The 22,531-nt window shown below is 51.7% G+C and overlaps 1 protein-coding gene across 3 annotated transcripts; it reads right to left on the reverse strand.

The window, feature by feature from the left end:
* Positions 1-465: 465 nt before the first annotated feature.
* TMBIM1 (transmembrane BAX inhibitor motif containing 1) lies at positions 466-16,659 on the reverse strand. Of its 3 annotated transcripts, XM_074364293.1 has the most exons (13): positions 16,503-16,598; positions 8,613-8,867; positions 7,865-8,097; positions 6,510-6,607; positions 5,688-5,752; positions 5,411-5,464; positions 4,900-4,950; positions 4,331-4,370; positions 4,058-4,095; positions 3,793-3,880; positions 3,385-3,480; positions 2,291-2,344; positions 466-1,923 (listed from the first exon to the last, which is right to left on the reverse strand). In XM_074364293.1, the coding sequence occupies exons 3-13, from the start codon at positions 8,055-8,057 to the stop codon at positions 1,777-1,779; spliced, it is 924 nt and encodes a 307-aa protein (XP_074220394.1). In that variant the 5' UTR covers positions 8,058-8,097; positions 8,613-8,867; positions 16,503-16,598; the 3' UTR covers positions 466-1,776. The 3 variants fall into 3 exon arrangements, with proteins under 3 accessions (XP_074220394.1, XP_074220393.1, XP_045367987.1); XM_074364292.1 differs by lacking the exon at positions 8,613-8,867 and having other exon boundaries at positions 16,503-16,659; XM_045512031.2 differs by lacking the exons at positions 8,613-8,867; positions 16,503-16,598 and adding an exon at positions 16,385-16,494.
* Between the last annotated feature and the right edge of the window lie 5,872 nt (positions 16,660-22,531).

Below are 22,531 nucleotides of genomic sequence, written 5' to 3' on the forward strand. Positions count from 1 at the left end.
GTGGAGTTAAAAAAAAGCACTGCTCCTTTGGCTGAGTCCAAATGACTCAACCTCTCTGTGCCTGTTTCCTTGTTTGTAAGAGGGATTAGACTAGTGGTTTCCAAGGCAGGAGTTCTGAACCTGAACATAGTGGTCCACCCCCACCTCCACTCCCCCATATGTGAAATCGTGTGTACACATACAGCTTTGTGGGGAAGAGAGTTCATAGCTCTCATGCACTTTTGTAAAGGGTCCATGATTCAGAAAAGGTCACGTGCTATGGCTCTGAGCAGCCCCTGCCAGACCTCGTCTTGCAGGGTTGAACGATCACCAGGAAGTATGGGGACAAAGTGTATTTGGTTATCATAGAAAAGGTAGAAGATTCCAAGCCAGAATGAAAAGGTGGATGTGGATGCTTTGGGCAGAGCCAGATTGATTCTCCCAGAGCTGACACCTTAAAATGAAAAAAACCAGAGCCAAACAAGGTTTTACCTTATAAACATAAAACTTTATTACATTTCTAGTTATGTCCTTTTGTGGGATATATTTAGGACCAAGTACTTAATAGAGAAGTCCTAATTATACCCTTGGGCTGATTTGGTTTCCACCCCACCCCATAGAGTGACCCTTGTTCTCCCTTCCCCATTCCAGCTTGAGGCACTTGGTGTCACAAAGAAAGCAGTAGTTGGCTGGAGAGATGGGGCCTGAGTCTTTAATCCCCCAAGTATGAGTTAACAAACTAAGAGGGACAGTCTCTCTCTCTCAGGGCCCTCTCCAAGTCAGCAGAAGGGAAGAACCACGGGCACCACAGCAGGCTTCCATTATCTCCCAGACAGGGTGAGGGACCCCAAGGCATTGTCCCTGCCCACACCCCAGTCTCTCTTCACCCTGGTTACTTCCTGGCCATGCTGCCACAAAGTGGTGATCCTACATGCCACCCCATCTCCTGAACTTTGTCCCTCACTTTCTGCTCTGAGCAGCCTGACCAAAGGAAGCAAGATGTCCCTCTAACCAGAAATCTCAGAAGCACCAGGGAGGCCCAGGCAGCTTTGGAGAATGGGGACCATACGGCTACAAATGGGCCTGCTCTCTCTGCCACCATAAGCCAGGAGGAAGCCGCGGGTAGATGCTGCTCTGTATTGGCCTCTGCGCTTGACTTTGCTCACTGTCTTCCTCCCCATCCCTAACCCGGCAAATCAGTGTATATATGCTATCAAAAGTAGGGGCTGAAGCAGGGAAGACCCACAAGCACAAACCCCTTCTACCTTCCTGAGCTGGAAGGTGCCAAGAGTTGCCAAAGGGGTACAGGATAATGGCCTATGAGTCCAGGAGGCTGGGGCAAAGCTCTGTGGCTTTGTTGGGGGCTCAGGGAGGAAACAGCTCCAGCTACCTAGTCCAGAAGCCTGTAGCAGAAGTGGGAGGGGAAACCTCATGACCATGAAGTCGCTTCTACCTCTCATATTCCCTTTTAGTTCCAGACTAGGCTCTTTTCATCCTCCCTACTCCAACCCCAGCTGTTAAGAAGAATTTGGTGCCCCTAGTAGATGCAGGGAGAAGGCACATCTTTCGTCTAGGTCCCTGTCAAGTCCACTAAGGGAAAGAGTTAGTCCCTAGTTCCTCCATCCCCAGCTGGTACCTACACAACCACAGCCAGAGAGGGGCCACCCATCCCCAGACAGAAGGAAAATGGGCATGTTACTTGAGGGGAAAGAAAGGGGTCTGAGGCCCAGACCCAGGTCACAAGCCCAGCCCTCTAGGGAAGGGAAAGCCTGGGGTGGGGCACATAGGAGTTGCTCCTTAATTGCGATCCCCCAGGAGCTGCAGCACAAAGGTGAAGATGTAGACGATGTCTGTGTAGATCTGTAGCGCACCCGTGATGTAGTCCTCCGGGCTGATGGTGTGCTTCCGGTTCCCCAGGACCAGCTGTGTGTCGTAAGCCAGGAACTGCAAGGACAGGGAAGCTACACATGAGGACCCAGGGGCTCAGCGGTCAGCAGACCTATCCTGGGAGCCTCTGTGCCGTGAGGTGTGCTTAGGGAACACATTAATGAACAGTAGAACATATGGTCTCTGCCCTCAAGCAGTTCACAGTCTAGAAAGAGAGACAGACACACTGTCTCCATATCTGGCCCACTGAGTGTTCTCATAGCCGGCGGTGTAAACAAGAGATGGTGGCAATGCCCGGGAAATCGGTGGAACCCATGGAGAGTAGGAAAAAGGAAGGGCACTGTGGCCTAAATTCACCAGCCGCCCAGTTCCTCCCCTCCATCCCTTCAGCTCCCCTTCCTAAAGAGGGTGGGACCTTACTCACCAAGGTGAAGCAAATGGCCCCCAGAGCAGCGTAGACCATGTGCAGCCAGTAAATCTGTGCAGAGGAAACAGGGATGGCGTTAGAAATCTTAGCAAAGCTTGGGCGGAGTCAGGGCCTTGGGACCATCTTCTGGCCAAGCGGGAAGATCTAGGAAGCTGGCTACATGAAAGGAATATTTCTGCCTTCCAGATGGTGGCAGAAATTAAGAATGGTAACATATTTGGCAGAGAAAACACAGGCCATCCTCTAATGGCTACATAAAACCAATCACAGAATCTTAGCCAAACCACTCTGCAGAGTTAATCAAGGTACAGAGGTGTCCACTATTCTTCTGGAAGAAAAAGTGGCTGAATTCTAGCTCTGGGAGGGGCAGACCCATGCGCATGCTGGTTGAAAAGCCCCATCACCTTTCCCCTAGTCATGGCCAACATTCCATAGATCATGTTCCTGTAACCCAGCCCCAGAGGGACAGATTAAAGAAGAGGGCTGGGGGGAAGCCCTCCAACCACCCTGATGAATATCAGAGTCAGGGAATACCCCCAGGGCAGCCCTGCTCAACAGCCTTCCAAGTGCCTGTCCAAAGAAGGGCAGGGCCAGCCCACAGTGAAGTGGGCAGGCGGCCCTCCCGTTCACGTGTTTCCCCTTCAGCGCTGTTCTCGCCTCCCCATCATGAAGCTTCCCTCAGTCTAGGGGCCTCATGCTCTCCCTGCTGACTGGAATAAAAGAGGAGTTGGACACAGTGATCCCTAAGGTCCCTTCCACCCAAGCCCATCTTCTCGGTCCTCTGGGTTCCTCTGCCAGCCTGCCTCCTAGAACCTGGTCTCAGCTGTCAGACAGATCTAACCCACCACTTCTCTTAGGAATCTCATGATTCTGTCCAAGGCCTCAGGTGCTATGGTTCCCAGGGCCCGATGTCTCCAAAGAGACTCTAACCCAAAGGATGGCTCTTCAGCTTGGATACCTTTGCTAGCCAGTCGAGAAGTTCTGGAAGCCAGAAACTGCCCAGAGGCCTGTGGGGCCGGCTCTACCACATTACACAGAAAGTCTGCCCTGAGCACCAGGTTCGCTGACCCCAGCTCTCCTGGGGCACTCACATATTTGAAGGACAGCACAATGGCCGTGACAATCCCAGTCACCATCATCACAATTCCCAGGACACAGAAGAGGCCTGTGCACGAGGTGAAGTCCACCTGCCAGGAAGGGAGAGGAAGGCACATGTCAACCCAGCTGACCCAAGTAGCAGCCCAGCCAGACAGCCCCTGCCTCCTCCTCCAGAAAGTCCCAGTGCTGCCTCCTTGATGGGTAGGGAGCATGAGAGTGACCATGACATTCTAAGGAAAGACACAGGAAGCAGTTCAGTAGGTGCAGATATGACGGGAAAGGGGTTAGAGTCTCTAAGGGAAATCCCTCCCAGGCCTGCTCAAGTGCCAAGCCTGGAAGCCCAGGTCTGTCTATAATAAAAGAGGATGAGGCAGCCAGGGAAGGGCCCTCTGTGCCCTCACCTTGGTCTGGAAGCAGAAGATCGTGACTGAAATGGACACCACAGCAGTGATGATCATTGCAATGATGACAGCTTTAGTGTTATACACACTGCGGGGAAGAAGGAGTTGAGAGGCCAGAGACATAAACCAAATATAAAGGACTTCAGAATCACCACTTCTAAAAGTATCCTGCCCAGAATCTACCCATACAGGTGGCTGCCAGCCCAGGGATGCCCCACACCCCTAGAAAACACACCCCTGTGTGGTGATTTGTCCCTGAACGTACCTGGAAATGGTGCCAGTCATGAAGCCCATGGCAAGAGTCTGAGGGAAGGACAGAGACAAGGGTGAGACACTTAAGAGAGGCGGGGCCCTGGAGGCATGGCCATGGTGGACCACCAGAGCTGGGGTATGAGGCAGCCACAAGGAGACCAAGGGCAGGGGTCAGGGTAAGGTCAGGGAGAGTCAGGGACATCTTCCATCATGATGTCCCCTCCCTTCCCTGCGCCCAGCCCTCCCTCATCATCTCCACATCCTCCCTCGACCCTTCTAGACTCACAAAGAGGGCCAGCAGGATGATGTTCCATGGGAAACGGCGTCTGAAGGGAAAGAAACAATGATTAAGTGACGTGGGGCCGGCCAGGTATCAGAGGCTCCTTTAGAAGAAGGAAGTTCTTGGCTTGTGCACCTAGAGGATTAGGCCTTGACTTGGGGGAGGGGAGGCTGGCACAGCCTTTGGTACCTGCTCAGGTGTTCCACTTAAGGGACAACATGGGGCAAGAGGACAGGCTTGGGCTGTGGAGCCACAAAGACCTGGATTCATTTGCAGCTCTTAGACTACTACCTGTGTGACTATGAGAAAGTTCCTTGGCCTCTCCGAGCCTTGGGTTCTTCCTATTTGTTAAGTGATTAAAATGCTACATATCTTGTAGGGCTGTAAGAATAACAGCTAGATAGCTAAATAGATCCCACACACGCAGGGTCCTCTGTACACACCTGAATAGTAGCCATCATCATCATCACCACTGGTGAGTCTCCATTCAGCTGCTATAAAGAATCCCCTTTCTTTGCAAAATACTTAGCCCCCCTCTTGCCATCCCTTCCCATGTCTAAGTCTCTGGGACTCACCTGGGTCCCTGGCAGCAGGCGAGGGTCAGGTAGGTGACCAGGAAGACAGCACTGTGGAGAAAGAGACAGGGAAGTAGTCTCCAGGTCCACTCTGCCCCTCGGCCCCAGCCCAGCCTGGCAGCACTCACCAGACTGGCAGGCTGGAGGCCCAGGGAGCTGTCTAGAAGTCTGAGGGGCTACCCAGCAGGACAAGATCACCCCAGCCAGGGGCTCTGAGAACCTCTGTAACAAGGGTTTGGCCAGGGAGGAGGCCACACAGGAGGCCAGCAGAGAGGCTGCCAGAACGTGGGACTGTTTCACAGTATTCATGTTGCCACCAGTTCCCCAGCCCCTGCTCTCAGAAGTTCTGTGACACTGCTACTTACACTTGGTGGCACACACTCAGACTTCCCAGCACAACTGGCAACTGGGAGCACCCCTCTCCAGAAGTATTTTGATCCCTGCCCTGAAAAGCTGGCCAACTGCCGCCCCTCCTCTCCTGGCCCCCGAGCAGGGAGGAGCACAGACTCACTAGGATGCGTAGTAGACAGCCAGGTTTGCCCTCACGAACTGGCCGACCGGCTTCCTGTGGAGCAGGGAAGGATGAGAGAGGGGTCATACCACGGCTTGTCTACCTCCCTGCCAAGTCCCACCAGGCAGCCTGCTGCCCCATCTTTAATCGCCCATATCTAAACTCCTCTTCCAGTCCATCTAAGTCAAGGGCCCACCCCAAGCCATGCTCCCAGCAGGTGACCCAGAGCCCCAAGCCCAGGAGCCCAGAGCTGGGGCAGAGAGGCCTAGAGACTCACACAAAGGTGAAGATAGCAATGATGGCCACCGTGATGAGCAGCTGGATGGAGATGATGGTGTAAACCTGGAACACAGACGGCCAGGGACAGCACAGGTCACCACCCTCTACTCCTGGCCTCTCCCCAGGAAGCATCCAGCTCCCGAGATCAAGGAACCCAAAAGACCCTGCACCTTCCCCCTTCCCCATCTTTCAGAGGTAGGGAGGGGGCTCTTTTTTAATTTGAAGGATCTACTCTTACTTCCTTCCCACTTGAGAGCCCACCCCAGCTGCAGCCTGGCAGAGAGGCCACCCCCAGTGAGAAGTCCGGCTGAGATACTGTACACACCAGCAGGGCTGCCCCCACCCCCCGCTGCTCCCTGACATCTCCTGCTCGCTGTCCAACATCTGGCCTCACTGATAACTCACTGCTCCTGCCTCGCGGCACCACCAGGTATGGCCTCCGCACCTGCAGAGGTTCAGCCTGCCGAGGTCAGGTATCTGTCTACCCTGAGCAGGTGCTGTGCAGACATGAGATGTGGGGGCAGGGGCTGCAAATGGGCACCATCAGTTCTGGCTTCACGTTGCTACAGTCTAACAGGAGAAAGAGGTGTGCAGAGAGCAGAACACTTGGGCAAAGCCTGCCCAGATTTTCCCAGATTGAATCTGCCCCCCAAAATAAGGTCAAGGAAGAAAGGAGAAAAAGGTGAGTGAACATAGGTTAGAGGAGCCAGGGCCCCCTTTGAGGAGGGTGCAGGACTAGAGAGGACCCAGAGGGGAGCAGCTCAAGTCCCCCCAATTCCCACAGCCCCAGGCCCAGGTTGCCTTCCAGCGCACATCTCACCTTTCGGATGAAGGCATGGCGGACTTTCCTGTCATCCCAATCTCCAGACCCGAAGTTGTCACTCACTGCTCTCTCCCCATCATAGCCCTGGCCTGCGCCTGGGAACAGATCATACATGAACAACAGGGAACCTGGGACACATGGCCTCAATCCCCAAGCCTCCATGACACTATCTCAAAGTCTCAGGAATCTCCAGCCAAAAGACATGTATTACAACTCAGGACCTCATTGCCCCAGCCAGGTCCTCTAGATGCCCTCTGAGTGACGAGAGTCTGTCTGGCCACCACAGGGAGGGAGTCACACGCCCCTGGCCCAAGGGGGTTTAGGTGTAAGCACTCCCTCAGTATGCATTTACTGAGGGGGGCGAACACCCGTGGTCCCTGCCGTCGAGGGGTCATGATCTCATAAGGAAGCCAGGCAGGCACGGGGCAGAGGAGCTGGCAGGGTCAGAGCACGGACTCAGAGATGGAGGGAAGAAAGGGAAGGTAGAAACACAGCGCATGCATGTGGAGGGTGGAGAATGGGGTATGCGGACCGTGATCTACATCAGGCAAACATCAGGACTCAGGGAAAACAGATACATTGGGGTGTACGTGCACAGGACGAGGCACGGCTGTAAATGTGACTGATATGCTAACATTCACACCAGAACACACAAGGCCAGATGAGAGCTGGCCGCACTCCAGGATTCCAGGGATGTTGCAGGGGCTCAAAAACAGCCCTCGAATACCTCCTTGGGAACTGCTTTCGAAATCCGCATGTGAGCCGCAGAGGAAAAGTCTCACTGCATCCTAATCTTACCTCATTTCTGACCAAATTTACCTGCCATGACATTTATTAAACATCCAGATGACTTCTGGATGTTTGCAAAAATCAGATGTTACCTTAAAGGAAGAGGATTTGTCAGCACCAAGAATATTTAAAGGAAAAAAAAAACTGCTTCAGGTTCCTAAAGCAGTTCCTAAGGAAGAGAAGTGGGTGGGTGGTGTGGGAACTGCCTGGTTGGGAAACAGAAATGAACGGCCTCCTCAGGTAATGGCTCTGAAGTAACTAATTACTTCACCCAGCCACTTTCTCATCTGATGTGTAAGTTCTGGTAGGTGTCTTACAGACTCAGTGTCCTTGCTAAATAAAGGGGTTGGCAGATGGTCCCCCTCTGGAGGACCTAGCCCCCCAGCTAGGAGCTGAAGGAAAAAGCAGGGAGGTAACAAAGAAGGGGGAACAGAAGGAGAGATGTAAAGAGAAGATGAAAAATAAGATAAAGGAAATTAAAAAGGAAGGAAAGGAAGTGGCCTCATATGCTCAAGTGTTGCCTCCTCCCACCCCCACCCCCCAGCTGCCCTTCAGAAACTCACCGTAGTTCATGGGCATCGGGTGGATGGGGGGCATAGGCTGTGGGTAGCCAGCAGGGTGACCATAGCCAGGCTGTGGGTAAGCAGGGTACCCGCCGGGCAGGACAGATGGCTGCCCATAGCCCGCCGGGGGCGGAGGGCCAGGGTACAGTGGGTTGCGGTCCTCATATGGAGGTGGGGCACTGGGGTGGGACATGGCCGCTCAAGGGCTGAGGGGAGACCCCAGCTGCTGGGACCTGAAATGGAAGATGAGAAAAGTTAGTTGTGAGTGCCCAGGCTCAGCTCGCTCAGCCCAAGTCCAGCCTGTCTCCGTGGAAAGGGACACTCATACTTTCTCCCCCATCACAGTGTATCATTCCTGGCCCACAGGCCACTGTCCCCGTCCCCACAGCACTGCCCACCCCACCAGCTCAGCACCTGCCCCTCTGCCCTCACACCAGCTTTCTGTCCACGGCCCTCCTTACTGTGCAGCTTCCTGCCACAGGAGACGGGATTTAGTGCAGGAGCCAAGAGCAGTCACTGGGCATCAGTGGTGTGAGAGTAGGGGGCCTGGGAACTCCCCCGTGCTCGCTTAAGAGTCTTCCAGTGACCAGAGAAGAAGCTCCATGGTCTCAGCAAAGCCATCAGTGAGTCACAGGGCCAGCTGGGATCCAGTAAGAGCCCAGCCCCCACAGCAGCTGGCAGGAGCTCAAAGCCTGAAAGGCAGAGCTGGGGAGGAGCCAGGGCCCCAAGTGGAAGACAACAAACTCATCCCAGGGCCGGAGCTGCCAGGCTGTGGACCGTGGCAGGCTGAGTCAGGGGCTGCCTGAGAGGCCTAGGCGAGTGGGTGCACCGGGCTGGCTCTGGGGGCTGGGAGGCTGCACAAAAAAGCAGGCCCGAGACAGGACTTTCTGGTTCCTTCAAATAACAACCGAGACTGGCCAGGCATGTGACAGCCTGTGGCTGCCACCACTCTCTTCGTGGTCTTGCCAGGAAGTAGATAGTGTGTGCAGAGCCCCAAAGCCCCCTGGGAGGGGAAGACACATGTTGTGAAAGCCAGGGTCCCTGGTATCTCTGGGATTCCTGCCCGCCTGCCCCCAGGGTTGGTGTTCCCCTCTGAGGTGGCAGAGATGTAGGCTTGGGAAGAACTAAGGAGGAGGGCCCTGGAAGGGCCCAAGGTCTCTGGTACAGATGAGCCCTGACACAGTCTAGGCCCCTTGACAGGGCCCCCAAGAGCATCTCTCAAGGGCAGACCTTCAGGACCCCACAGGGAGGAAGCCCCCCAGATCCAGGTCAACAGACATCCCCAGAGGCTCTGCCAGAAAGAAGGGAGAACCGGCTCTTTTTAGGGCACCCTGCACAGTTTAGGGAGCAGATAAAGGATTATTAACTCTTCTCTCTCTCAACTGAGATAACACAGAGGGGAAGGCAGCAGGGAGGGGCGGGGAGCAGAGATCAAATAGCAGGCCAGGTCTCTAAAGGAGTTATTTTGAGGAAAGCTATTCTTCAGCTTCCCCGAGTGAATGAGCCAGAAGAGCCAGAATGTGCAGATCAGAAATAAGAAAGGCCTTCCTGACAATGAGGGTGTGACACAACAAACCAGTGTGAGAAGCAGGCGGTGGTGAAGGTCTCACTCCTAAATGGTGTGAGTTTAAGCCACAGAGATACTGTTTTTGAAAATATTTTGGTCTTATGTTGGGGTAGGACATAATATTCATAAGCAGTTACAATATATGAATCTCCTTAATAGACTTTTTTTTAAAAAGGAAGGAAAAGAAACTGGGCTCTGAGGCAAGAGACTCCTCTCTACTCCCTTCTACTCCCCTCCAAACAGCCCCTTTAACTCCACCAAGAGAACAGCGTCTTGTCTGCGGGAAGCAGTAGGGCAGGCCACCTTTGGAGTAGGATCATCTTTCATTATTACAGTCATCTCAGCCCTGGGCCCAGCGGACGTCCACCATCTGGGTGGCGGTACACAGGTGAACAGGCTAAACACGGCCCACAAGACACTGGCAGGAAAGGCCCCAACTGGGCCACCAGACAATGATGTCACCATGACCTGGTCCTGTCGGCTCCTCAGGGCGCACCTCTGTGAAATGAGGTGAGTGGACCGGATGATCTCCAAGCTCATTTCCAGCTCTAACAGACAGTGGTCCTGGGACTTATCTGAGGAACCCAGTTCCCCAGGGCCTGCCCTTTGCCCAGACAGCTGGCTGCCCCACCACCACCACCTTCCTTCCTCTAAGCCAGGCCAGGCAGACAGGTCCCTCCCCAAACCAAAGGGTGAATTAGGGAGCACAAGCCCAGCCTAGGATAGGCCACTAGGACTCAGGTTCCGGTCCGGCACAGCCAGCCACTGACTCACGAGAATGCCCTCTGCTCTCCCTCCCACCTCCCTGGGACTCTTCTGGTTGTGCAGGAATTTACCAGTAGACCTGTCCACAGGGAACACAGCAGCTCACATTCCAGTTCACTGGGGCTTCAGCCACCAGCCCAGCAATGACCAGAGACCAGCAATAGCCACTTTACCTCATTATGTCTGAATTTCTCCACCTAGAAAATGGGTACTATAATAGTACCCTCCACAGAGTTGTAAAAATTAAATGAGAAAATACACTTAGAGCACTTACAACGGCACCTGAGCCCCATCTTTAGTTATTTCATTAAATCCTTATAATAGCCCAAAAGGGCAGATATGTTATTAGCCCTTTACTTACAAATAAAGAAATAGAGGCTTAGAAAAATTAAGTTACCTGCCCAAGGTTACTTAGCTAGGGTGTGATGAAGTCAAGACTCAGCTCTAAGACTGACTCCAGAACTCTTAACCCATCTGCTCTCATCCTCGCTCGGGTGCCCTGTCTATCCAAACTTCTCATCACTTCTCATAGCTGCCCATCCCAGACCATCTAACAACCAAGGAAGGCTCACACAGCAAGTGGACACTGAACCATTCAGCCCCTTCCATCATCCTCCCGGTTTCCAAACCCCATGCAACCACCAGGAGGGGAAGAGGGCTGTCAGAGATGGAGATTCTTAAATGTCAGAGCTCAAAGGAAACTGGCTCATCTAAGGCAAGCCGACCTCTCACTTTACCAGCCAGCCAGCCACAGAGCAGGGGGAGGCAGAGTGACCTGTCCCTGGCCATGAAATGGGGCCCTGGGTCTACATCCCAGCTCTCTGGTTTAGAGCCCTGTGGGCAGGAGAGGGAGAGAGTGTTCAGGCCAGTCGGGGTAGTGGCTGAGCTCCATCACACTCACCTTCAAGCAGGGCCAGATGGGCAGCTTCTGGGCCTGCTCTCTGGCTGCTGTCCCACCTACATGGGGCCCTGGCCACTTCCACGTCATTGAGGCCTCAGCTAGGGGTGAGGTTTGGGGCTGGCAACTGACTGGGTAATAGGGAAAGGCGGAAGTGGTCAACGTTTACTTTCATAACTGTGACTAAAGGTGGGAGCTCAGAAGAATGCAAAGTCCAAAGAGAAGGAGGGGAAGGAGGTGGGAGAAGATACAGAGACAGAGTAAGGGTGACTGATATCCAGAGACTGGAAACCAGGAATCAGGTCATCTGGGTTCCGTTGGTAGCTACTGGAGAGGCTCACGATCTTCAGAGGCTAGAAAGGACCTTTAAGGTCCCCCAGCAGAAGCCTAAATTTTCCTAAAACACAGTAGGCATTCAACTTCTACTGAACACACTCCAGCAACGGGAAGCAAGGCTGTTCCACTTTCAGGTACTGAATCATTAGAACATTCTGCCTCACGATTCCTGTTATGACATTCAGACCCCACCCCATCCTTGCCAAGTTACAGATCTAAGCTTGCTCCCCATTCCCGTGGCCCCAATCTCATGGCCCATCAGGAAGGAATCAGAACCTCTCCTTTCTCTTACACGCCCCTAGACCCAGCCATAAGAAGTTGGTGAGCTCAGGGGGAGGGTATAGCTCAAGTGGCAGAGTACGTGCTTAGCATGCACAAGGTCCTCAGTTCAATCCCCAGTACCTCCATTAAAAAAAGTTAATAAATAAATCTAATCACCTCCGCCCACTAAATAAATAAATACAGTACAGAAGTGGGTGGGCTCAAACACAAGACTTGCTCGCTGTCAGGGTTTTCAGATGCAGCCTCAGGGAAGGCAACTCCTTCCCCTGATGCCATCCCAGTGTGGCCAGGCCAGCATGCTCCTGGCCAGCTGGGACCCAGGTTCAGGCTCCCTGGGGGGTATCTGAAGGGTTAAGGCTCTGGAATCTGCAGAGAAGAGGCCAGAGCTACTAGGGTTACAGCAAGGGGGGGGGGGGGCAGTGTGTGTGTGTGTGCGCGCACGAGAGTGTGTTGGAGGGAGGGGCAGAAAAGAGCAGCTGACTGATCCAGGCAGCCTGCCCTTCTCCCTGCCAGGAACCGGTGCCCGGAGCAGAATGGAAAGAATCACTCAGAGTGCGCATCTCAGGAAACCCCACCCAGCAGGCACAGCAGCGCAGCCCCTGGCCCGCTGACCAGGTCTCTTGCGACAGCTTCCTTCCCTCCCTTTTCCTTTAGCTACCCCAACTCCCCCAGCTCTCCCCTCCCTTCCAAGAAAACACTTCACCCTCCAAACCCAGCACATAGCCAGGAGGGCAGAGGAGCAAACAGATCCACCCAGGAGTGTCTGGGCATGCCACCAGGCCTGATGCACACAGACCAAGGGTCCCAGAATCAACTTATCCTTCTGTCCGCTGGGCCCCTGGGGTTAACAGCATGACGCCGAGAGGATCTAAAAACTGAAACGTCAGAGTTGGAATGGACTTAAGAAATCATCTGGTCATTTGACAGACCAGGAAACCCCAGAGCCAAGAAAGTTCCTGCCCAGCCCACGACAAGCCCTCTTGGTCATGGGTTTAGAGCTTCCATTCCCAGCCCTGCCCGCCTTCTGAGAACTCAGTAACAGATGCCAGGAACACACCACTAAGGCAGAGCCAGAACAAGCCCCCCATCCCCCCAGTTCTCCATTCCCTTCTGCTCAGAAACAGATAAGTCTGCCAACCCATGACTTCCCTCCCAGCCCCTGTCTCTAACCAGGGCAGCCTCTCTCCAATCAGAAACTGAGAGGGTGGCTCCAGTCTCCCAGGAAGGGGAAGCCGCCCTAGAAGGCATGGGAGGACCCGGGCACCCACAGCCCCACCCCACCCCCACACCCTTCTCTGGTAGGTAGAACTATGTCATCAGTGCAAGTGATCTCAGAGACCCCAGCCAAGCCAGAACAGCCGGGGAGTGCAGATAAGAAAAGGGCATTAACCGAGGCTGGAAGCAGCTTCAGAAGCACAGCCCCATCCACCTCCTTCTTTGTGTTTCATCTTCTCCTGCCTTTTCAGTTGAACTTCAAGATGAGGAGGGGGAGAGGAAGACAGATAATTAACAACCCACAGTGGAGAAGGGAAACAAATGGTAGGCAGGGAAGGAAGAGAACCGGCAGCAAGTACTGTGTACTTAGTGCCAGGTACCGAGGATGTCTGCTCCTCACAAGGGCCCTATGAGGTGCAAATCCTTATCCTCACACTAAACATGAGAAAACCGAAATTCAAAGAAAACTTGATCCAAGGTCCCACAGCATGTGAAAGCAGAGATAGGTTTGAACCTAGATCTGATGTCTGACTTTAAAGTGCCTTTGCTTTTACTCCTGCCTGGAGCAGAAACCCCTGAGGCCCCCCCATCAGTTGCCTGTGTGAAAAGGCCAGCACCTGGGGCAGACTGAGGTAGTATAGGCCCTTGTCACCGATACCAACTCCTTTTGCCTTGTACAAAGTTGGTCCTTGCTAGAGCCCTGGGTTTGGAGGCAGGGAGCTGAGTTCTCGTCCTGGCTCTGGTCCTAACTCCCTGTGTGAGACAAGGTGGGGCACTTAACATCTCTGGGCCGTTTTCTCACCCATAAAATGAGTACACTGAACCAGAAGATCAAAGTCATTCCGACTCTCAAAGTCTCTGCTTCTGAATAAACAACATAACAGACCAGAGCAGACGGCTCCAGGGCAGAATGACTGACTTCCTAAAGAATCTCCGCTGGGGTCCCCACGGATGTGCAGCTGGTCTGGAGGACATCTGCAGAGGCGGAGGCACAGGGCATGACCTGGGTGTGGGAGAGGCCACAGCTCCCTCTCCTCTCAAATTGCCCCCATATTGCCCCCCTGGACCCCCACAGCTGGCATATCCTGGGTCTCACTCACCCCTAGAGCCTACAAAGAAACAGTAGCACACTGTAGAAAAGAAAGAGTATGAGGTGGGAAGTCAAGAGATCTGAGTTCAAGTTCTAACTCTGCCACTAACTAGTTGTGGAATCCAGGCAAATGACTTCCCTTGACCTCCTTTTCCCCTCAATTGGCGCACATCAGGGAGAGGAAGAGGGATTAGTTACCGGAACCAGAGAGTGGAAAGCTAGAACCACCCAACCAGGCATTTCCCAGACTGCTCTAAAGAACACTGCCCCAGGAGATATTAATGGATGAGCTCAGAAACAAATAATTCTGAAAAACAATCCAAATCTCCTCTTTGAAATTCACAAGGCACAAGGGCAGAGTAAGCCTCTGAGAAGTCCTGCAGTGAGCAAACCTGTTAGACTTTGTTATTTCAAACTTTCTTAGGCCTGAAACATTTGTATTAGGGCACACCTAATTAATATCCTGTGAGCTGCTGACCAGGCCATCTTTGTTTTACAGGTAGACCTCAGAATGATTCACGTCCTAACTCCTCATACCATAAAACACCCATCCTTACCCCCAGCTCCTCAGAGCAGTCACATTCAGTAGCAGGTACGCCCCCTCACTCAGAGCCAGCTCAACACCAGGATCCTCTGCAAGGGTCCTTTCTCTGCCCCCACCCCCACACGGCTGCTATAATAATCTCTACAGTGGGATCATCTCCAACCAGCACAGAACCAGGAGGCTGCCATCTCCTAACATCACCTTTATGTAACAGGAAAAAGTACAAATCATTATATACAAGGGTAAGGACTCATTCTTATCTTCCTCCCCTGACCAGTGTACTAAGTACCCTCTAGGTACCTGGCACTGTAACCTATGGACTTCTGGGCATCATTTCTACTTTAAAACAAGACCCAGGTTTTGGCCTAGAACCCCAGAATCTTAGGGTTGGAAGAGTCTGAAAAGGCCACCCCCTCTACAGTGTTCTCAACGAATATCCAGAAAGCCCACCTTAGGGCTAACCATACTCTTAGAGGAGGACCTCTTCCCAGAGAGCTGTACGAACTTTCACTCTCTGGCCCTTCCAGGGTGACCCTCTGGACGCGCAGTGGGTGTCCCTTACCTAGGGCTTCTGTTCTTTCTGAAGGGCCCAGGATGACAAGTTTTGGGGTTGGAGGTGCTCTTCCAGTCAAGGCCCCCGTTCCCATGGGAGGAGGCTGAGCTCAGGTGGCTATTACCCCAGCTCATGACATGAGATTCTCTCTACACTTAAGGTGTACCCTGTCATTACCTCTCTGACGTGCCCTCAGGTGACGCCCTGAGGTCATGGCACAAGAAGACAGGAAGTCAGGGCCCTTGACCCTGTGTGGTCCCACTGCTTCTTTCTTAGTTATAAACTGGGTCTCTGGGTCCTCATGGCTGGAGAGATAGGGAGAGCAGGCAAGTGACGAGGCAGTTATGGCTGCCCCCTTGCCCCAGACAGAGCAGCCCCAAGGAAGTGCCTGGCTCCTCCTGCCACCACTGGCCAGGCCAAAGGCGCCAGCTTTGAAACCAAAGCTGACCAGTGAGATGAATATTTCAGAGCCCCAGAGAACTAGACACCCAAGGGACCTTCCATGACATCTGGCTCTGACCCTGGTTCCCAGGCCTACCCCCGACCCCATCTCATGCCCAGGTTCCTCAAGGGAAACCCCAACCCCTAGATACCACACAGAGGCCACAGTGGGAGTGGTGGGAGGGGTGAGAGGGGATGGAAACCCCCAAGATCAGGGCCAAGCCTCTCAGCAGCCTTCCTCTACTTCCCCTCACACTGTCCCCTGGCTCCTTCCCAGGTCTCCACGGTTTTCCCCTTTCTATTTTCCTGTTTGGTTCTTACTCTGACCCAAAGACGCCACGAGGAAGACAGTACTTCACTGGAGATTTCTGAACCCAGCCTGGAGACAGTGGTTAAAAGTGGGTAGGCAGAGGATACATAAGTCACGGTAACGGAGGTGGCAGCTTCCACACGCCAAGGATTTGGGCTGCTCACTGCTTCCACCCCGTCCCCCACTCACTCCAATACTCAGTCAACTGTCTACACCAAAGCTGGCACCATGGCGCGTAGGGCCAAGCTGAGGCCGGAGCCAGGCTCTGGGCCGCCTCCCCTCCCCCTCCCACCATCTGAGGGCCACGATTCCCTTTATCCCACGCACAACTGGTCAGCCTGGGGCTGGCACGGTGGACGCGCCCTGCGACAGGCTAGCGCCAGGAAGAGGGACGGAGAGGCACATGACACCCTCAGACCCCGGCCCGATCGCCCGGCTGGGCTCCCAAGGCTAAATAGGCGCCGTCCGCCCGCCAGGGCGCAAAGTGAAAGCGAAATTCCGAAGGAGAGGGCAACAGACCCCCATTCCGGCCCGCCGCGCACTCCGAGAAAGTTCGGGGCTCCGCCCCAGCGCCGCCCCAGCCCTGGCCCGGTCCCTGCCGGCCCCAACTCCCGCCGGCCCGGGGACCCTTGCTTGCCTGCCGCTCCCGACGGTGCGTTCCCGGCCTCCTGGCGTGGCGAGTCCGGCACCGCCCGCGCCTTCCTGGGCTAGACTGGGGCTCCGCGCCCCGCCCCGTCGCCCGGGCCCCGTGGGGCGTGGCTTCGGGGCCCCGCCAGTGGGTGTTGGGGTCTGCCCTGGGTCTCGCCGGCTTCCGCCTTGCCCCCTCTCCTCCCAAGACCCCGAGGACCTACTGGCATTTTCGGATTTTAAGGCAATACAAGATTATTGGTGGAAACTCAAAACACAAAAATACAGGAGACCACTTCTTTTCACGCCTCCCGACTTTCAGCGGCAAGCGCTTGCTTTTGGTGCTTTTTTGCCTATATATTTGTGTATTTTACTTGTTTTTCTAGAGTGGGGTCTTTTACGATGTTTTGTTTATTGCCTTTCTTTTACTTAACATTTTATCATGAACATTTTTCTTGTCACTAAATATTCTCAAAAGCATCATTTTAATGTCGCAAAATATTCTATCACGTAGCTATAGTGATTTATTAAATCAATTTCCTACTTTTAAGGGCATTTAAATTGTTTCCCGTTTTCTCATTACTCGACGTACATCTGTGCGAGTTATCTTCTTTTAAGCCAAATGTACTTTTCAAGTTTAAAACTTCGAACGTCCAAACGCATAGATGGAACTTAGAATCTCTGTCCCTGGGAACTAAGGCATTTCCTGCCTGAAGTTACTTCAACCAGGAAAGCAGGTGTTTTAGGGTCAGAAATCCTGAGGTGTAGATAACTTGTATTAGTGCACGACTTTGGGTTGAGGACTTTACACCCATCATTTTAACCCTCACAGCTACTAATGGAAGAATGTACTAGTTGTTCCACTTTACAGATGAAGAAATAGGTTCTGGGAAGTTTTGAAACATTGCCCGAGGTTACATAGTTCCAGAGTCCATGGTTTGTTTTGTTTTTTTCCCTTACATCAAGGCTGCCAGTAGATGAGCAGCTTTATTTAAGGTAGTTATCTTGTGCTAGTAGCAACAGATCACAGCTGCCACTGAATGTCATTCACAGCCTGTTGACACTTCTCCTCTTTGAATGGGGAGGGGTTGACTTGACAATACACAGCTAGAAGTGAATGCAGTTAGACAAGCCGGACAACCCGAGCACTTCCTGATTCCAAACCCACCACTAAGCACTTTTTCTTTTACGTTATTATCTCCAGTGGCCAGTCCAGCCCTTTTCTAGAGCAAGACTTAAGAAGGAGGAGCCTTATCTGGAAGCTTATTTGCATACTAAGCATAAGTGAAAGCATTGTGTTCACTACCAGTAAGCATATTAAGCAAGGTTACCACTTAGATTGTATTTCAGACCAATTAAAATAAAGATGTTTTTTAAATTTCTTCCACCACCACCACACTATATTTACTTGTATTGATAGTTATGACTGAAGTAGGAGTTACTTAGGGGAACTGGTGGACATTATAGCAAGCTAACTCCCCTAGCCACCCCAACTCTTCAGTGTAAGTTACACTACTAGGGGTCAAGTACGTAACTTTATGAAGTACCCCCACCCAAAGCGTGAGCACACCAGCAAGATGGAACGGGGGCAAGTACAGTTCTGCTCAATGTCAGTCGCCCCCCCGGATCACAAAACACAGCCCTCATGAACTCCAAAGCCCTGCAGCATCTGGCCGGGTCTCCTGACATCGCTTCATGCTCTCTGCACTTGGACCCCTTCCCCGGAAAGCACCTTCCACCTTCTAGCAATGCCAGAATGATTCCAAGGGGATTCATTTTCCAGCCAGCTATCACATCTGCCCCCCTGGGAAAGTGGAACGTGGGGATGCACACAGACCAGCCTCACACAGCCCTTCCTGTGTGTTCTTTCTCCTGAGCCCATTTTCTGATCATGAAATTAAAATTATGTTGACTGAAAGAAAAATGCACAACATAAACATTGTGAATTAAGTTTTATTCAGAGATCTTACTGAGAACCATAGCCTCTCAGATAGCTCTCAGGAACCGCTCTGAACAGATAAGGGAGGAGCCAGAATACAGATGATCTTTTTTTTGCTAGGAAACACATGTTGTCAAGCATGAAAAGATTACTGCTAATCATAAAGAACCAGTATCTCAAGTTGATGGTTTTAGAGTTCTATGTATGGGAAGATGCAAGAATCTGGGGTTGTTGAAATTTTTCTTTAGATATACATGTTAACTATCTAGGGACCATTATATACAAAACACGGAATGCTTTTTCGGTTTTGTTTTTCTCCAACCTGAATTCCCTTCAGAGTGCCCTGTTGGTGGGTGACTGCTGTAGCCAATGGCTTGATCCTGTAGAACTGGAATGCTAGGCAACATTTTTTCCTTTACAATTTATAATCCAAAAGGGACATCAGAAGCACCAGGCCTATGGTGACCATTCACAATAGGCCGTCACTAAACATCTCTCCTTCTCTGGACCCCATCTTATGCCTGGATAAAAAAGACAGGGCCTTATCGGTAGGACCCTTAGCACATTATTCATTAAACCACTACTATCTGCCAAGCAGGCAGGAATTTCTGGTTCTGGAGTTGACAAAACTGAAGGCCACAGGATCTGTCCTCAAGAAACTCACAGTCTCAGGGAGACAGTGAAAGACCAGGTAGTTACAATTTTGTCAGTTTTACCAGTACTGGGATAGAGGAGTGTTCGCTTGGTTCTGTGGGGTCCCAGAGAAAGGAGCATGGGGTGGGAGTGAGGGATGTTTCAGGAAAGACTCTTGAGGGACAGTAATACCGGATTCCAGTGTTGGTGGGTGTTGAGGAATCAGCCTAGCCAGTGAAGGGGCAGGGAACACATTCTCCAGGTAGAAGGAAAAGCATCTGAAGCAAAGGGCTTAGTGCCCCTTGTCCCAGTAGTCTGGGTTTGCGCAGGTAGAGTGATAAGAAATAGGGCTGAGCAAGAAGGCAGGGGACCAGGAATTGAGATTTTTACCCTAGAGCAATAGAGAGCCAAGAGACTGTCAACACCACCTAGGGGGAGGTTGGGAGGATGGGGGAGTCTTGGTGGTACCCCTGGGGTAGAGCTGCCAGCTTCAGCAAAGAAAGATGCAGGACAACCAGTTAAACCGAACTTCAGACAAACAGGAGATCATTTTTTGCATAAGTATGTCCCATTGCTGCATACAAGGTTGGGGAATACATACATTAAAAAAATATTACATGCTTGTCTGAAGTTCAAACTTAACTGGGCGTCATGTATTTCCCTGGGTTTGCTGCCCTGCGAGGAAAGTTGTCAGTGGCAGCAGGATGTGTGGTGGGGGAATGAAAGAGACCAGGCTGATGTTTATTTTAGGGATAGAGTAGCCTAAGTTTAGTGGTTGATGAAGCCAGAGGGAGGAGGTGGAGGGAAATTGAAAGCGTGGGCCCCTGGAGTGGTTCCCTGGAGTCCAGGTGGAACCCAAGGGAGTGGGTGGGAAATCTTTGCTGGAGTGGGGGTGAAACCGGGCAAAGGGCTCATGTGCCCATGGTGCAAAAAGCCAATCTCTGACAGCCAGAGTTTGCAGCAAAATAAGGATTTATTGCAGGGCACTAAGCAAGGAATGAGAGACAAACCTCAGATAGACTCCAGCTTGGTCTTTGAGTTAGGGGTTTTTTTGTTTTTTTTTTTTTAAGGGGAAGAGCAAAGAGGCTGGGATTAATCATCATTTTATGACATTTCTGTGGCATTCCTTAATCGTAGTTTCAGGAGTCAGGATGTCTCTGGTTTATGATTCTCTGGCTGATACAAGAAAATGAATGTGGGGCAAGAGGATGGCCATGTCCCAGGTCTTGGTTGAGTCCCTGGGACATGCCCTGCCACGTATGGGTCCTTGGCTTAGCACAGGAAACAATTCAAGAGCGAGCCACAGCCGAGTGAAGGTAGATTTGAAAGGGAGCAGGACCCTGTGCCTGACCCCCCCATCCCCTAAACTCTGCCTCTTGTTTATAGAAAAGCTGAAGTCTCCCAGGCCTCCCTGAGTCCTAGAAGAACCGACTCAAGCAGTTGATTAGGACAAGCCCACAGGCATTGGGGGATGGCAATGAATCTGACCACCTATCTTAACTGAGGATATTCCTTCATTTCCCTATAAAACTTTCATGGCTGAACATTATGTTTGGAGATGGTTTGGGTTTCTTTTTGGGTGGGGGAGGATGCTGGATCCACTAGATTGCAGGCATTCTGATTAAAAGCAACCTTCCTTTTTGTTACCAAGGCTATTGCTCCCAGGATCATACCCCTGCCCCTCTCTCAAATAGAAACCAATTATTCTTACCTAAGTATCAGGAGGCAGCTGCTGAGAAGAAACAAGAACTGGTTAGAACCCAGTCCAAGATGCTGGAGGATTTGACTTCCACTGGACCTTGAGCCTCCTTATACTATTGCTCATTGTAATATATTCGCATGCTAAGTGACATACCCACCAGTGTGTTGGCAATTGCCATGACAACAACCGGAAAAGTCCATACAAGGACTGAAAAACCTTGAACAAGGACTGATTTGCTCCATCATGCCCAGAAGGAAGACTGGAAGATGGATGCCTCTCATAGAAGTCCATGTGGCCTGACCTAGGCCAGGGCTGTCTCTACCAGCCATCTTGGCTAACAGCTCCGCATTGAGTGTGTTTTCCACCACTCGAGTGCTTTTTCTTCCCTTCCCCCTGTTCAGGGCACTTGTCTTCCTTTTGCCCTTATGAGCAATAAAGCAGCTGTTCACTTCACCTCTGCCTCTGCTGTGCGAATTCTTTCACAGTCAGGGGCAAGGACCCACACTTTGATGGGCCTCCTAATTTAGGGGTCCTTCCATCCACTAACAGATTTATTTAGAGAGATACATACTCCATAGAGTGCAGGCTGTTTCAGAAGGCAAGAGAAAGGCCACGAGGTGTGGAGTTGGGTGCTCAGGTTAAAGTAAAAGTATTTGCACACTCCATAGACAGAGTAGAGTACCGTCCATCTCACTCAAGAGAGAGCGGCCTCGAGGTTTAGTGGTTGTTAGTTTCTGTGGGCTCCGTAACTGCATATGCTAATAAATGGGAGGATTATTCCAACTACTTTGGGGAAAAGGAGGGGATTCCCAGGAATGTGGCCGCTGCCCACTTTTTTGACCTTTTATGGCCAGTCTCAGAACTGTCATGGTGCCTGTAGGAGTGCCATTTACCATGTTAATATACTACAATGAGTGCATAATGAAGCTCAAGGTCTACTAGAAGTCAAATCTCCCACCAGCAAATCTCCCACCATCTTGGGTTGTAAGGCCTGTTGGGAGTTGAATTTTCCACCACCTTGGTGTTAATTGCTGTGTCATTTCTTGAATGGTTGTGCCCTGCCCCTTTCCTTCCTGACTCATGGCCCCATTGGTCCATGGCTCCGGAGGACCCTTAGCTCATCTTGCCCTTGGAGAAATAACCTGAGTTTGTAGTTAATGATGATATCTGTAATAGCAATTTTATTACATTATCAATGTTACCGACAACAGTAATTTTAGTCATCTGGCTCTGTTTGATTAGTGTTCATTTAGCACAGGATTGAGGTCTGAGGGGACAAGAGAGGGAATTAAGTTTTGGATAGAGATGGATCATAAACTCGGTAAGGGAATTCATTTTTAGGAGGACTTGGTTTCTGTGGATCCAGAGAACCTTCTGTGCCAACCAACCCCAGGGCTCCAATAATTGGTCCGCACACTCCTCCTGCAGTGTGCCCATTACTTAGAGCTACTGCGTTATTCCACCCAAGACAGGTCTTTTCATTTATCACTAACTTTGTCAAAGAAGACGCCTTTTTGCAGAGGACTTTGTATTTACTGAATTGAGGTATTTAACCCAGCCTGGGGTAAATATGCCTCTTTCTCCTACTTGAAGGTCAAAGAAAAAGTCTCATTTATCCCTAGGCCTTAGCACAGCCCTGCTCCCTCATCTGTTGAATTGAAAGAACTAATGCTCTAAATTGGAGTCTGGGTGAGGCGCTCAGGCAGGAATGACAGATATATTGGAGTGAGAGGATGTATTTCAGAGCTATTTCCCCTAAAAATTA

Source organism: Camelus bactrianus, chromosome 5 (genome assembly GCF_048773025.1).
Source record: "Camelus bactrianus isolate YW-2024 breed Bactrian camel chromosome 5, ASM4877302v1, whole genome shotgun sequence".
Lineage (NCBI taxonomy): Eukaryota > Metazoa > Chordata > Mammalia > Artiodactyla > Camelidae > Camelus > Camelus bactrianus.